The sequence below is a fragment of the Mytilus galloprovincialis genome, chromosome 2 (genome assembly GCF_965363235.1).
Source record: "Mytilus galloprovincialis chromosome 2, xbMytGall1.hap1.1, whole genome shotgun sequence".
Lineage (NCBI taxonomy): Eukaryota > Metazoa > Mollusca > Bivalvia > Mytilida > Mytilidae > Mytilus > Mytilus galloprovincialis.
In genome coordinates, this window is record NC_134839.1 from 50,062,344 (window position 1) to 50,077,153 (window position 14,810).

A 14,810-nucleotide genomic window follows, 5' to 3' on the forward strand; every position below is an offset into this window, starting at 1 on the left:
CAACAAGCTAAACTTTGAGTTATGCGAATCTGATCATGCATAATGGCACCAGTCGTGTTGCTTAAATAAATGATCATTAAAAACGTATCGTCGTCACGCGATCTGGAACTTTCTAAAAATAACAATTATTCAGTTCAAAGGATGGTAGGGAACCCCAATCAGGTCTTCATTCCTTCTTTAAAGATAATTAGTGCAAGTGGTTTAAATATAGGCTATCACAAGTCACCTGACTTTTGTTACCGCTTTTGTGTTGATGTACATCAGAATATAATATACATGTTCATTTTCTGTACATTTAATGTTTATAAAATAATTATATATATGTCCCGAGCATTAATTTGCGTAGATGTTCTCAACACAAACCTTTAGTTTTTAATGCTGTTACTGTTCTCATATGATAACCACTGACGTCACGCGCTTGTGGCGTACCAAATTATAAACCTGGTATATTTGATGCGTTTGTAGACTAACAATCATGAAAACCCCCTCTAATTATCCGTATTATAGATAGTTTACCTTATGTAATCATATATTCAAACTATGTATGCTTCGATGACTTACCGATCCAAGATGACCATCGTTATTGGCAAAATGAGGAATCCCTGCTACAACAGTAGTTCTCGAGCAGCCAGACTGAGGACCGATTCTTCCGACATCTATAGATAATCCTGAAATAATAATATGTGTTTACATGTATAGTAAATCATACTTTTATCTAATGTAATCCTTTGATATGTCGTTGTCTTGAAGTTATGCATATTTCCAAAACCAACAAAAAACTCTGGCTGGTGACATCCATAGTTGTGTTGAGATATATTTAATATAACAATATCAAACAAGATGTAGAAGAATTGCCAATAAGACAACTTTCGTTGTAAAGCGAATTTTAAAAACTTTAGGTCACCGTATGAGATCTATATCACATAGTAACACATAAAAGACCAGGCATAAAAACATGTAAAACAGTTCTAACGAGAAAACCAAATGCTCGAATTTATAATTTTATGAAGAATTAAAAAACAAACAAAAACAATTATGATTGAAAACAACCAACGACAACTACTGAATTTCAAGCTCATGACGTCGGATAAGAAAACATATAGAATGTACCGGAGTTAAATATATGTTTGTGGGCGCTCAAACATTCGTTTTATCTAAGACAGTGGTGTAGCAGTGCAATATAAGAACAAACTGTTAAAATTATATTGGATATGTAGATTCAATCTAAGTACTATCAGTGATTGACTAGGATTGTCAGTTTTCCTATCAAATGTGGTTTTCTCCGGGCACTCCGGCTTCCTCCACCAATAAAACCTGACTACGAAATAGCCTAAATGCGGTGTTTAAAAATGGCGTTAAAACACCAAAAATCAAAAAGCAGGTACTATCAGTAACTCAAAAGTCGTTCATAGAGATTAGAAAGTTCTTTTTCAAAACTTAAGTATCAATCAGTGCACATCCAATGAATGTAATGATTGTGCAATGCAAAAGATGTATTATCGTCAGAGTGTAAGACCATAAGTTTTCATATCTGTATATTAACATTAATAATGTACATAGTCGTGATCAAATTGATAACCTCTAAGAACAAATCTATTCAAGGGGTCCATTAGATTATATCGATTGTATCTACACTTACGGACTTTATAAACAACATCATTGTAAAAATTAGAATGTTATATCCCGTTTTGTCGTTGCTTTATGCAGAAGTTGGGATTTTATTGTGTGAAATCGTTATTCAAGTTACAACGTATACTAAAATACCATTAATAATCAAATATCTCCGTATGGAATAACAACTTGCTCTCTCAGTAACCTATAACATTTAATTTCTGTTCAGCATTTACACTGAAATGCATTCATATATTATGGTCCCAAACCCGACATTATTGTTGATTTTTAGAAAATAATTAAAATCTGTGGAACTGAAGGAAGGATATTCCACGCCAAAAAAGACGCGTGGGTTGATCGGAAATTATAGTATCATTTTTCCGCCACAAGATATTTCTAAGCTTTTAGCCTATGAATAATTTATAAAGAAAACAATGTACTTACCCATTTCAGCGTTATCCAGCAGCCCATTATAGAGAGTGTTGCTCGTTTTTGCACTGTATGTTGTGAAAAAATTGTTTGTTTTATCAGCTTCGTAGAATATAAAACCCCCTGAAATAAGAAAATCAAAAGTAATCTTTTCGCTGTAAACCAAGGACCCGTGTTGAAGGCCGTACTTTGACCTTTAATTATTCACTTTTTATATAGTGCGACTTCGATTGAGAGTAATTTCATCGGCACTAGACTACATCTTCCTATTTATATTTATTCTTTTCTCTTTTTTTTAATATTTTGACACAATTTGTCTTCTACTTGTTAACTTAAATGCCAAAGCGTAGAAAGATCGACCTCGGGACTTTTAGGTATACATAAATTGTCTGGGGATATTCCGATACATATTCATTTTATGATTAGTAAGTATCGATTTCCGTACGTAGTAACTAAATAGATCTCATTTACATTTTGAATAATTTACATTTTGAATAATGCGCAATCACGTTACACATTGTAATTCTAAATGTTAATGTTGTGCAAAAATGAAAAAAAAACACTGTGGCGTGCTTAACAAGAGTCGATTTCATATTCTCATAAATTAAGTGATAAGTACATGCCACACACGAATTCTGATCAGTTGAAAGCTATAATGAAAGAATATTGGTGTATGCAAAGGCACTTGTCACTGATAGAAAATAAAAGAATGTCTCTGAGAACACGAATATCCCCGCTGAAACGTTGAAAATAGATTTGGCGGAAGCACGGAAAGACAGAAGGACGGACGGTCAAGGGTCACATATAATACCCCGAGAGCTAAGATGGGGTATAATCACTAATACTTTGATATGGACAAGTCCCTGTTGGTATAGGGTATACATGAATAAGATAACATACATCCGGTTTATGTCACACTAACCCAGCCAAGGCATCTAAACGTCAACATCATTTTTATGATGTTCGAAAATAGACTAGCGTTCATTTGTCTTGATCAAAATCATTCCGAGTTTAGCTAACATAAATACTATAAATCAGGGTTCATTGAATATATAAAGTCTTTTATATAAAAAGATGTTCAACTTAACATAAATAAACTCATCATAGATACCAGGACTAAATTTTGTATATACGCCAGACGCGCGTTTCGTCTACAAAAGACTCATCAGTGACGCTCGAATCCAAAAAAGTTTAAAAGGCCAAATAAAGTACGAAGTTGAAGAGCATTGACGACCAAAATTCCTAAAAGTTTTGCCAAATAAAGCTAAGGTAATCTATGCCTGAGGTAGAAAAGCCTTAGTATTTCAAAAATTCAAAATTTTGTGAACAGTAAATTTATAAATATAACCATATCAATGATAATTCATGTCAGCACACAAAAGTGCTGACTACTGGGCTGGTGATACCCTCGGGGAAATATATCTCCACCAGCAGTGTCATCGACCCAGTGGTAGTAAATAAACTCATCATAGATACCAGGACTAAATTTTGTATATACGCCAGACGCGCGTTTCGACTACAAAAGACTCATCAGTGACGCTCGAATCCAAAAAAAGTTAAAAAGGCCAAATAAAGTACGAAGTAAAATAATGTTCTACTCAAGCTAAAAATAAATTGTTATTTTCTCAGGTGCACCTTGGTCCTTTTTAAACCCTGCCCTATGCCTACCTTGGTCATTCCACATCCCTGGGCCACCAACCATAACCTCATCGTCAATCTGACAAATAAAACAGATACATATGTGTAATATTCATTGCTGAAAGGTGTTAAACTATCGAAAAGAGTCGCGCAAAACCGTAATAAAATTTTGTCGGCTACACATCTCAAGTCAGAAATATGAATAACAAAAATAATCGTATATTAAAAAAAAAAGATATAAAGTTGTTTTTTTTATAGAATGTCTAGCATTCGAACAACAACGACTAGTCATGTTAGATCGTGCTTTAGGAATGTGTTCTTATTTCAAACACCTAGCTACAGAAAACAAACTTTTTTTGGGCTTCTTTCTTGTCAAAATGAAGAAATATGAAATATTGTTTTTTTTTTATTTTTGAAAACAACTGCTATAGCTAACTTTATATTATAAGTATCATAATTGTTTCTTTATTACTGTCTTCTTTTCTTTTATCGGTCCATTTTTCGTCTAATGAATTATTCGTATTCGTAAATATAACTATAAGGGCGGTAATAGTAATTCTCCAAAGCTTTTAAATCAACAATCGAGAGCAAAAACTAGCGCTTTTTTACAGTGTCAGTGCATGAATTAGATTCTATTTATTTTTTAAACCTTATTTTGTTTTTATCGAATCTTTTTGTCATTTGTGTAAGATAAAAATGCAGTGTTTAATTTGAAGGTTAGCAGATAACAAATATCAAATCAAAAAGGTTTGTCATAATATATTCCAACAAATCACGTGTGTCCAATGTTTTAATTGATATTGGAAACTTACATCGGTTGGTACAGCAACAGTTCCAATCAGAGCCATACCATAACTGTATCCGTTGCTATAGTAACTATTGTATCTTATTCTCTTATCTGTCTCAATTGAGTTAAAATTGTGACTTATATCATGACACCGTCCAACAGGTCTTTCTATTCTATTCGATTGATCACTCAAATCTTTCCATAACTGAGCGCAAGCCTGAAATGTTAATACAAACTTCTTGAAATGAACTGTAATTACACACATCTTCCTTTTTATATTAATTAACGAATGATTAAAATATTCATACAAACTGAGCAAGCACAAAGTGAGAACATGCCTGAAATGTAAATACAAACTGAAAACATGCCTGAAACATAAATACAAACTGAGCACATGTCTGAAACATAAATACAAACGGAGCGCATGCCTGAAATGAAAATACAAACTGAGCACATGCCTGAAACATAAATACATACTGAGCACATGCCTGAAACATGAATACAACCGGAGGGCATTCCTGAAACATAAATACAAACGGAGCACATGCCTGAAACATAAATACAAACTGAGCACATGCCTGAAACATAAATACAAACTGAGCACATGCCTGAAACATAAATACAAACTGAGCACATGTCTGAAACATGAATACAACCGGAGGGCATGCCTGAAACATAGATACAAACCGAACACATGCCTGAAACATAAATACAAACTGAGCACATGCCTGAAACATGAATACAACCGGAGGGCATGCCTGAAACATAAATACAAACTGAACACATGCCTGAAACATAAATACAAACTGAGCACATGCCTGAAACATAAATACAAACGGAGCACATGAAAATACAAAGTGAGAACATGCCTGAAATGAAAATGCACTGAGCTCATGTTTTAAATGAAATACAAAGTGAGAACATGCTTGAATTGCTGTGTGGTTTTTTTTTCTACATTGACTAGAGGTATAGGTGAGTGTTGATATCTAACAAAACTTGTTTAACCCTGCAGCATTTTTGCGCCTGTACGAAATCAGGAGCCTCTGACCTTTGTTAGTCTTGTATGATTTTTTATTTTATCACATTTATATGTTTTGGAATTTAGTATGGCCTCTATTATCATTGAACTAGTACACATTTGTGTTTAGGGCTAGCTGAAAAATGCCTTCGGGAGCGGGAAATTCGCTGTGATGATGACCCATTGGTTGTTTTTTACTCTTTGGTCGGGTTGTTGTCGGTTTGACGCATTCCCCATTTCCATTCTCAATTTTATAAAAAATGTAATAACTAACTGAGCACATGGCTGAAATGTAATTACACACTAACAACGTGTCTGAAATGAATATATAAACTGAGTGCATACCTGAAATGTAGATACAAACAAATATCATTTTTTTTAATATTTCTTTTTTACATTTTGTTTAAATAATAATCATATCAATCTATTTGATATTATTTAGATTGATATGTTTAATAAAAACAGGAAGATGTGGTATTATTGCCAAAGAGACAAATATCGACCTAAGTTCGGATGAAGTAGATGTAGCAACTATAGACAACCCTACGGCCTTCAGCAATTAGAAAACCCCGTAACGTATAATCAGCTATGAAATGTTCCGCAATGAAAAATATGTAGCTGTTCAATTGAGAAAAATAAATATTGGTATCGAAAGATTTCAGTACTGTAATGTGCATATTTGTATAACAGTAAAAGTTTATAGTATACTTTTAATTTGAATAATAAAAGTCATTATTTATACCAATGAAAACATTTTCGAATATCTAACTGTAGTGTTGAGTAGGTTACATTTTAGAATTTGGATTTGTTACCCCAGTCATTTTGATAAAATTTCTTACACCAATTTTACAAATTAAGTTATAATAACCTCATCCAACAATGCCCAAAAATGTCCCAGATTGTGTTTATTTGTTACTCAATTCTTTAGTGTAATATAAACCTTTCATCTGGACAAACATTCTCGTCATAATGCTGTTTCACGCTTCTCAAGTTGATACTTTTGCCGAAAAACGTTCTTGAATAAATGAATATCTCATACCATCGCACTTTAGCGTGACCATCGCGTTTTAGCGTCCCTCTCTCACTTTAGTGTCCTACTTATATATATATTAACAAGTTGTTTGTTTCTAGTAGGTCAATTTGCTCTCGTCTACTTACCACAATCTTAGTTGCAGTTCTGACGATGCTTCCTCCTAAAAACTGGTTGTCTTCTTCGTAACCATAGTAACCTGATGGCCGTGTTCCTTCTGTAAAACAATATTTTACATATCGTAAGATTTTTTTTTTTCAGCTTTTTATACCTTTTTTTTTTTTTTTTTTAATTTACCGCGGTATTTTTCATACATCAAAATAAGAAGATGTGGTATGATTTCCAATCGGTCAACTTTACACCAAAGTTCAAATAAAGTGGATATTAGCAATAGCTATAGGCAACCGTACGGCCTTCAATAATGAGAGAGAAACAATACCGTATAGTCGGCTATAAACGGCCCCGACATGCAAATATGAAACAATTCAAATTCGATACTTGTTAACTATCAATCAATCTAAAGTCACATATGTACAATTTATAATTGGTCCAAAGACACAAATGTAAAGTACTGAATTTGTCCAAAGACACAAATGTAAAGTACTGAATTTGTCCAAAGACACAAGTGTAAAGGAATAATCAGAATTGGTCCAAAGAAACAAATGTAAAGTACAGAATTGGTTCAAGGACACAAATGTAAAGTATAGAATTGGTCCAAAGACACAAGTGTTACGTATAGAATTGGTCCAAAAACACAAAATGTAAGGTGTAGAATTGGTCCAAAAACATAAGAGTAAAAAGTATAGGATTGCCAAAAAAACACAAATGTAAAATTCGATGGTTTATAACAGTAAATATAGTTGAATTTTTAAATACTAAGGTTTTTCTACCTCAGGAATAGATTACATTAGCTGTATTTGTCAAAACTTTAAGGATTTTTTTTATCATCAATGCTCTTCAACTTCGTACTTTATTTGGCTTTTTAACATTTTTTTATTCGAGCGTCACTGGTGAGTCTTTTGTAGACGAAACGCGCGTCTGGCGTAAATATAAAATTTGAACTGGTATCTATGATGAGTTTATCTAGGGAAGTACTGATATTTTGTAACTGGCAATAAATCAAACCACGATCATTTACAAATATAGACTTACTTGCTCTAGTGAAATTGGAACATTTCAAATTATTTAACCTACCTCTTTGACACAGTTTGTAAGCATTTTATATAGTGGTCTCGGTTTTCTTTTTTAGATCGTTAGTTTTCTTGGTGGATAGTTATCTCATAGGCAATCCATCTACATTGTCTTACCTTTATATTTAAGGTTAGTGCTGCTTTTATTCGTAAATATATTGACATAAATTGCCGATTACGCGCTATGGTTAATTTTCGCTGCTGAGACCGAACATGACAACAAGTTTGTAAATCCCTCTACGTCCAGTACTCTTACTGCCGGGGGGAAGACGTCACAGTTTTTTGTTTTATTTTCTGCTATTCCCTTTCTTCCCTTGGATAGAAAATTAAACCAAAATGTGGACTCGGAGAGAAATTAATAGGAGTTAAGATGGTATTTACAAGATGTAGAACCAGACTGGTATAACAACGGCCAATTGTAGAAAATAGAACCAAAATAACGGTAATAAAGAATAGAAAAAAATGGACCAAATGAAAAAGAATTAGAGAAAATGGTTAAACAAACAAAGTATACGGCAGATATGGTGCTAAAATCTGAAATATAAGAAATGACGTAAATCATTCAAGAATACATAGCCCCTCTGAAATCCAGACCCTCCTAAATGTGATATATGACCTACCATTAGTCCGTATGATGAATGGCTGACAAGACTTTGTGTTCTGTAATAGTTGACATCTATAAACATTTCCAGGATTTCTTAAAAACGTCGCCGTTGTCATGTTGTCTCTGGGCGCTCCAACAATTACCCTGGAAAAAACAAAGAGAAATTACATATCGCACTCTGGACATATAGTCCGTGGCGACCTGGGTTTCTGTAAGTAGGAAACGTAATGGAAACAACGACCTTCAACTGTTATTTTTCTTTTTATTATATTTCAATTGTATAGTTGAATGATAGATATATGTGTAATAGAACAAAACAAAATTTCATAAAAAAAACAGAATTTCCACTGAATTAATTATTTTAACTGACTGAAGAAAATAATGCCCCCCCCCCCCATACCCCCACCCCAATTTGATGACTGTCTATAAAATGACACTGTTACATATGTTCATTATAACAGAGATTTGATAATGTTTTATTTAAATTTCACAGTTCAGTTGTAAAAAAGGTTTTTATTGTGAAAAGCTTAGAAAAATACATATGAAAAAGTCTTTTGGTCTTTGTTTATGTTACTTTTATATCGTTGAGGTTCCCTAGGGATTTTTTGTTTTGCACATATAAATCGCTTTCCGTTTTCCCTGATTCACCTCTTCTTCCTGGTTCATACACAGTATGTAACTGACCACGTGTAAACTATATTTTTCTAATCTAAGTACAGAGGCGGATTTAAGGGGGGCAGGGTTTTTGGGGAAAAATTTGGTTGCTTATATAGGGAATCACTGAAGCGTGACTGGAGCGGGCCCCCTCTTAGGTCAGTCAGTGGGCCCCCACTTATGAAAATTTCTGGATTCGCCACTGAAGTATACGTTTATGTTTAAATATGGAAATTAATGCTCATGTCCCTTTGCTACTACTAATCAATAGAACAGAACTCAGTGTTATACATAAAAAAAGATGTGGTATGATTACCAATGAGACAACTCTTCAAAAGAGATCAATTGACAGACATTAACAACAATAGGTCACCGTACGGCATAATTAGTTATCAAAGGTACCAGAATTATAATTTATTACGCCAGACTCGCGTTTCGTCTACATAAGTCTCATCAGTGACGCTCAGATCCAAATAGTTGTAAAGCCAAACAAGTATACAGTTGAAGAGCATCGAGGACCCAAAATTCAAAAAGTTGTGCCAAATACAGCTAAGGTAATCTATTCTTGGGATAAGAAAATCCTTAGTTTTTCAAAAAAATCAAAGTTTTGTAACAGAAAATTTATAAAAATGATCACATAATTGATATTCATGTCAACACCGAAGTGCTGACTACTGGGCTGGTGATACCCTCGGGGACGAAACGTCCACCAGCAGTGGCATCGACCCAGTGGTGTAAATAGTTATCAAAGGTACCAGGATTATAATTTATTACGCCAGACGCGCGTTTCGTCTACATAAGACTCATCAATGACGCTCAGATAAAAATAGTTGTAAAACCAAACAAGTACCAAGTTGAAGGGCATCGAGGACCCAAAATTCAAAAAATTTGTGCCAAATACAGCTAAGGTAATCTATTCTTGGGATATGAAAATCCTTAGTTTTTCAAAAAATTTTAAGTTTTGTAACAGAAAATTTATAAAAATGATCACATAATTGATATTTCATGTCAAAACCGAAGTGCTGACTACTGGGCTGGTGATACCTTCGGGGACAAAACGTCACCAGCAGTGGCATCGACCCAGTGGTGTAAATAGTTATCAAAGGTACCAGGATTATAATTTATTACGCCAGACGCGCGTTTAAAATTGAAAAAAACCAATACCGCACAGTTAGCTATACAAGCCACCGCAAAGACAACTGAAAAACAATTCAAACGAGAAAACTAACGGCATAATATATGCAAATAATATATGTAACACAGCAACAAACGACAACCAATGAAGTACAGGCTCCTGCATTGGGACAGGCAAATACATACACAATGTTGTTTAACATGTTTAGTTATTTGAATCCCAACCCTCCCCTAACTTGGTGTTACAGTACAAAATATGTACAAACTATCAAAATCAGTTAAAAAAGCTTCACTGAATCAGATGGATAGAGATACATATATCAAAAACACAGAGTGGACGTGGCCGGGTACTTGTACATCCGAACAACAAAAAGACAAGATGTCTTTTTTGTTTTATAATTCTTATTAATCTTTCAAAAAATCAATTCAGAAATATGACAGTTGTTGTCCATTCGTTTGATGTGTATGAGATTTCGATTTTGCCATTGATTACGGATTTTCTCGGAGTTAGGTATTTTTGTTTATATTTCATATTTGGGTTTGTTCCCCCTTGGTGCAGATTTTATCAACTGTAGGTGGCACGGTAGTATTTCCTGGCCCATAAGGGATAATGATAGCCTTTTTAGAATTTTCACCACTTTCTAACACTGCAAAAAATTCTACATTCACAGTTAACTGAAGTACTTTCATTTTACTATTCAGAAATGAATTTGAATATGGATCATGACCGTTTACTTTTTTTGCTTTTTAAAAAAAATCTAAGGCCACTAGTACTTTTAGGTCTTTTACGGTGCAGTGAATACAAAATTTAAAAAAATTCTCAAAAATTCATTTTCATCTGTATGTAAAATTATTTCATATTTTTCTACACCTGATTCATCCCTCATTTTGGGAAAGTATGTTCAGTTGATACTGTATTTTTTGTCCAATCACACTGTTTAGATACATTTACCTAAGTAGGGTGCAAAAGAGCAACCTAAATTCTGGAATGCAAATACTACCGTGCCACCTGTAGGTATGAAGATCTTCTTATATACAAAAAAAAAAAAAAAAAAAAAAAAAAAAAAATTGTATAATTTTTAAAGAGAAACTATCTATAGAATAAAAGATCAACAAACAAGTATTTTTTTTTTTTTTTGGTCTGCATTGTTTATTTTCAAATGTCTAGTTATGTTAATCATACAATCATATGCACCCTCCCCCTTTAAACACCACCACTACCATAACCCCTAACTATAACCCCTAACTGTGTTTCCCAAATTAATCTGCAGCAATCATGTTATTCAAAGGATGTATATATTCATTAATCGTTTAAGAGGAATGTGCATACCATCCATTTGAAGTTGCATTTTTAAAAGTTTTAAGTAGATTCTTTTACCGAAATCAATTCCCGCCTTACTTTAATAAAATGTTTATATCAGTATACATGGTATACGTGAACTAAGTCAAAAGTGACATCCTATAAGGTCAATACATTTCAGTAATTGACAACTAAAATTGAAAACGACATCATTAACATTTTTAATGGTTTGTAGATGTTTACTTGATCGCCTTGATTCCCAGGAAGATAGAATGAAGCATGAAATTGCATTTTTATTTATTTAGTTGATTTTATCATCACCAAACATAAGTTATTGAAGGTTAATGTGTTTCAAACAAAAAAAGTATATGTATACTACATGTAACTAGATTTATTGTTGTTCCGTGTATAGCTTATTGATAGGATATAGGTTCCTGTTTGATTCGGTTAATGTATTATCATTTTTTATTCATGTTAAAAATTTGAGCTATGTGTTCTTGCACAATTGTATTTGTCATTAAACAATTCAGGATTATGACAGTTGTTATCCATTCATGTCATGTGTTTGAGATTTTGATTTTGCAATTTACTTAGGGACTTTCCGTTTATAAATTTTCCTCGGAGTTTGTTTGGGTTTTTTTTTTGCTGCCTTTATATAAAGTTATTGAAAAGGTAGGAAACTTTGGTATTGTATTAGTCAATGAAATAACAAGTTAAACCCATTGAGATAAAAACAACAATACTACTACGGGCCATCGTGAAGGCACGTGTCCACAAAAAATTGTTGGACTCTAAATTGTCCCGAGTCTCTCCTTTTGCAGATGCACTTTTTAATATTCAAGTTTTTAAATTATAGTACATTACTGGAAATGTACCTGAATAATATAGTAGTGATGTAGTACCTTCAAACTATTGTACTTTTTCGGTTCCATAATTTTATAGAACTAAAATGTATCTACAATTTTGCAGTACCCACTATGTACCTCCTTAGAGTAGAACTATGAAGGTACAATAAACATATAGTATTTTTTTACTATGATTTGATGACACCTTTCACTGAAAGCGTAATAATGTAAAACTACTGAACTGGTACAAAAAAAGGTTCATACCATAAATGTACAAGACATTAAAAGTATTTTAAACTGTTACTTTTAACTTGAATTGTGAAATTATAGTTCTTAAATAATACACAAATTAGACGTACTGCAAATCGTACTGTAAAGTATTTGCCACTGGACGTTAAACAACCAACAATCAATAAATAGTACTATAATAGTATATATGGAAAAGTAGCTGTATAGTAATAATGTGATTAGATCTGATAAAATTTCTTAATGTCTGAAAAACAAAAAGTTATTACTTAAAACAGTTCTGATGAAGAACTGTACTTCGGACATGCACGAGACGAGTTGGTGGCATATTTGTTTTTCGTTCATTTTAGGCCGTAAGTATTCTCGTTTGAATTGTTTTACATTGTCTTATCGGGGCCTTTTATAGCTGACTTTGCGGTATGGGCTTTGTTCATTGTTGAAGGCCGTACGGTGACCTATAGTTGTTAATGTCGGTGTCATTTTGGTCTCTTGTGGACAGTTGTCTCATTGGCAATCATATCACATCTTCTTTTTTATATTATCCCCCCCTTTTTTTTATATGTTTTTGAATGTTTATGTCATTCTTTTTTACTAGTCGTTTTTTGAGTGATGAAATTTTATATAGACAATTTTACTGACATTTTTTTTTATGTAACGTACGTAGAATTATCTACCGTACTGTCAAACTTACCATGATCCCGCTGCATTATTTAGCAAAGTAGAAGAATATCCAAACTGAGAACCAGTCGTCCCGGTGAATTGTTCTACACTTTCTATATCAATATTAAATCCATGACAAAAATTACACAATATCAAAAAAACAAGCATAAACATATATTCCATTGTTGTAATTTCAATATATTTCATTAAGACTTCTCTAAACGAAAATTACATATTAAAGGATGTAACTTATAATCCCTGTGAGTTTAACTGTTTAAGGATATAGGGGTCTTAACGAAGATGTCATATTGTAGACCGGATATAAACATATTGATGATGATATTTTTTTAAAGAGCGTTACTTATTTCATAAGTGGTTATAAATATACAATTGTTCTTCCAAAACCTAATATAAATTAACATATTCTTCCTGGTGATGTAAGTAACACCCTCAATATATGATTAATACGATTCGAGTATACTTATGTCTTAAATTGGTACCATTAATTGTGTTTATCCGTCAATCAGACGACTTTATTTGTACAAATAACTGGTATGCATGTAATGTTAAAGTGTCAGCGTCAGATTATTTGTAGAATAGCTTAAATTGTTTTATTTTTGTTATGGTTTTTCAAAAAAAAAAATTTAAAAAGTTTTAATGGAATTCTTTCTCTCTGAAATATTATGAAATGATCATAGTGCATGATAAACTTTGAATTGATAGTAGATAGCAAAAACATGTTATTTCTTGTATATTTTTGTTAAATATAATACAGAAAAACGCGAAATAATTGAAAATACTAGAAGAAAAAAACGAATTTCGAAAAATAAAAGGGGGAGTAATTTAAAAAAAAGTTGTCCAGTCCAGACTCTCAAACACGTATGGTTCATCCATGAAGCAATACAATTTTAGTTACAATGTAGGGTAAATGATTTTTTAAATTTGATTTAAGATCCGATGTTGTGACACGCTACGCTTCTGGTGGAGAGTATCGTAGCGAAAACTAGCAGCTGATTTAAATATGACTTTGACTTTTTAATCTAGCCTTGGAAGGAAATAAATAGAGGGAATGTACCTACTTTTTCATATAAAACACAATCACGTGACAAATCGGTGTATGAAATTATGTCATGGTCGAATTATGTCACTTCGAATCAAAATTGAATTTTTTGATAGATTTTGACAACCTTTATTGAATACGGATGAAATTCTACTTGAAGTGAATATAACATTCTCTATATGTTTATTTAAATTAAAAACATTGGCTAAATGTATATAGAGGAGGATTTGCATGCTATCTTGAAAATCCATTGGTGACTTTTCTCTAGTCGGTGTGTTGCCTCTTTGACAATTCCCCGTTTCCATGCTTAATTCTATAATTCATTATTTATTTGAGATACACATTAGCGAATTCGTAGTTTAGGATGCGGAAAATTTACTATGATACGAAATTGTGCAAGGGACTGACAGACATTTTGTCTTTTTCAAGAATTTGAAATTGTTGAAATAGTTTAATAATTCTTATAAATGTATTAACACAAAGCGCAAGGTTTGGCAGCTATACCGGGTTTTGATCAGCAAAGAAAATTACATTTGTTACAATATTTACAATATTCTGTAAATAATATACCTATTACACATTGTTGTACCTAGAAGTTAATACC

The 14,810-nt window shown here is 32.7% G+C and overlaps 1 protein-coding gene across 1 annotated transcript in view; it reads right to left on the bottom strand.

Moving 5' to 3' along the window:
• LOC143063777 (integrin alpha-4-like) overlaps positions 1-13,397 on the bottom strand; it is a 37,076-nt gene extending 23,679 nt beyond the window's left edge. The window contains exons 1-7 of the mRNA XM_076236151.1: positions 13,178-13,397; positions 8,324-8,451; positions 6,642-6,730; positions 4,491-4,682; positions 3,709-3,757; positions 2,056-2,163; positions 562-668 (exon numbers count right to left, since the gene is read on the bottom strand). Of these exons, the coding sequence (XP_076092266.1) occupies positions 562-668; positions 2,056-2,163; positions 3,709-3,757; positions 4,491-4,682; positions 6,642-6,730; positions 8,324-8,451; positions 13,178-13,353 (849 nt within the window). The 5' untranslated portion in view covers positions 13,354-13,397. The remainder of the gene's footprint in view (positions 1-561; positions 669-2,055; positions 2,164-3,708; positions 3,758-4,490; positions 4,683-6,641; positions 6,731-8,323; positions 8,452-13,177) is intronic.
• Between the last annotated feature and the right edge of the window lie 1,413 nt (positions 13,398-14,810).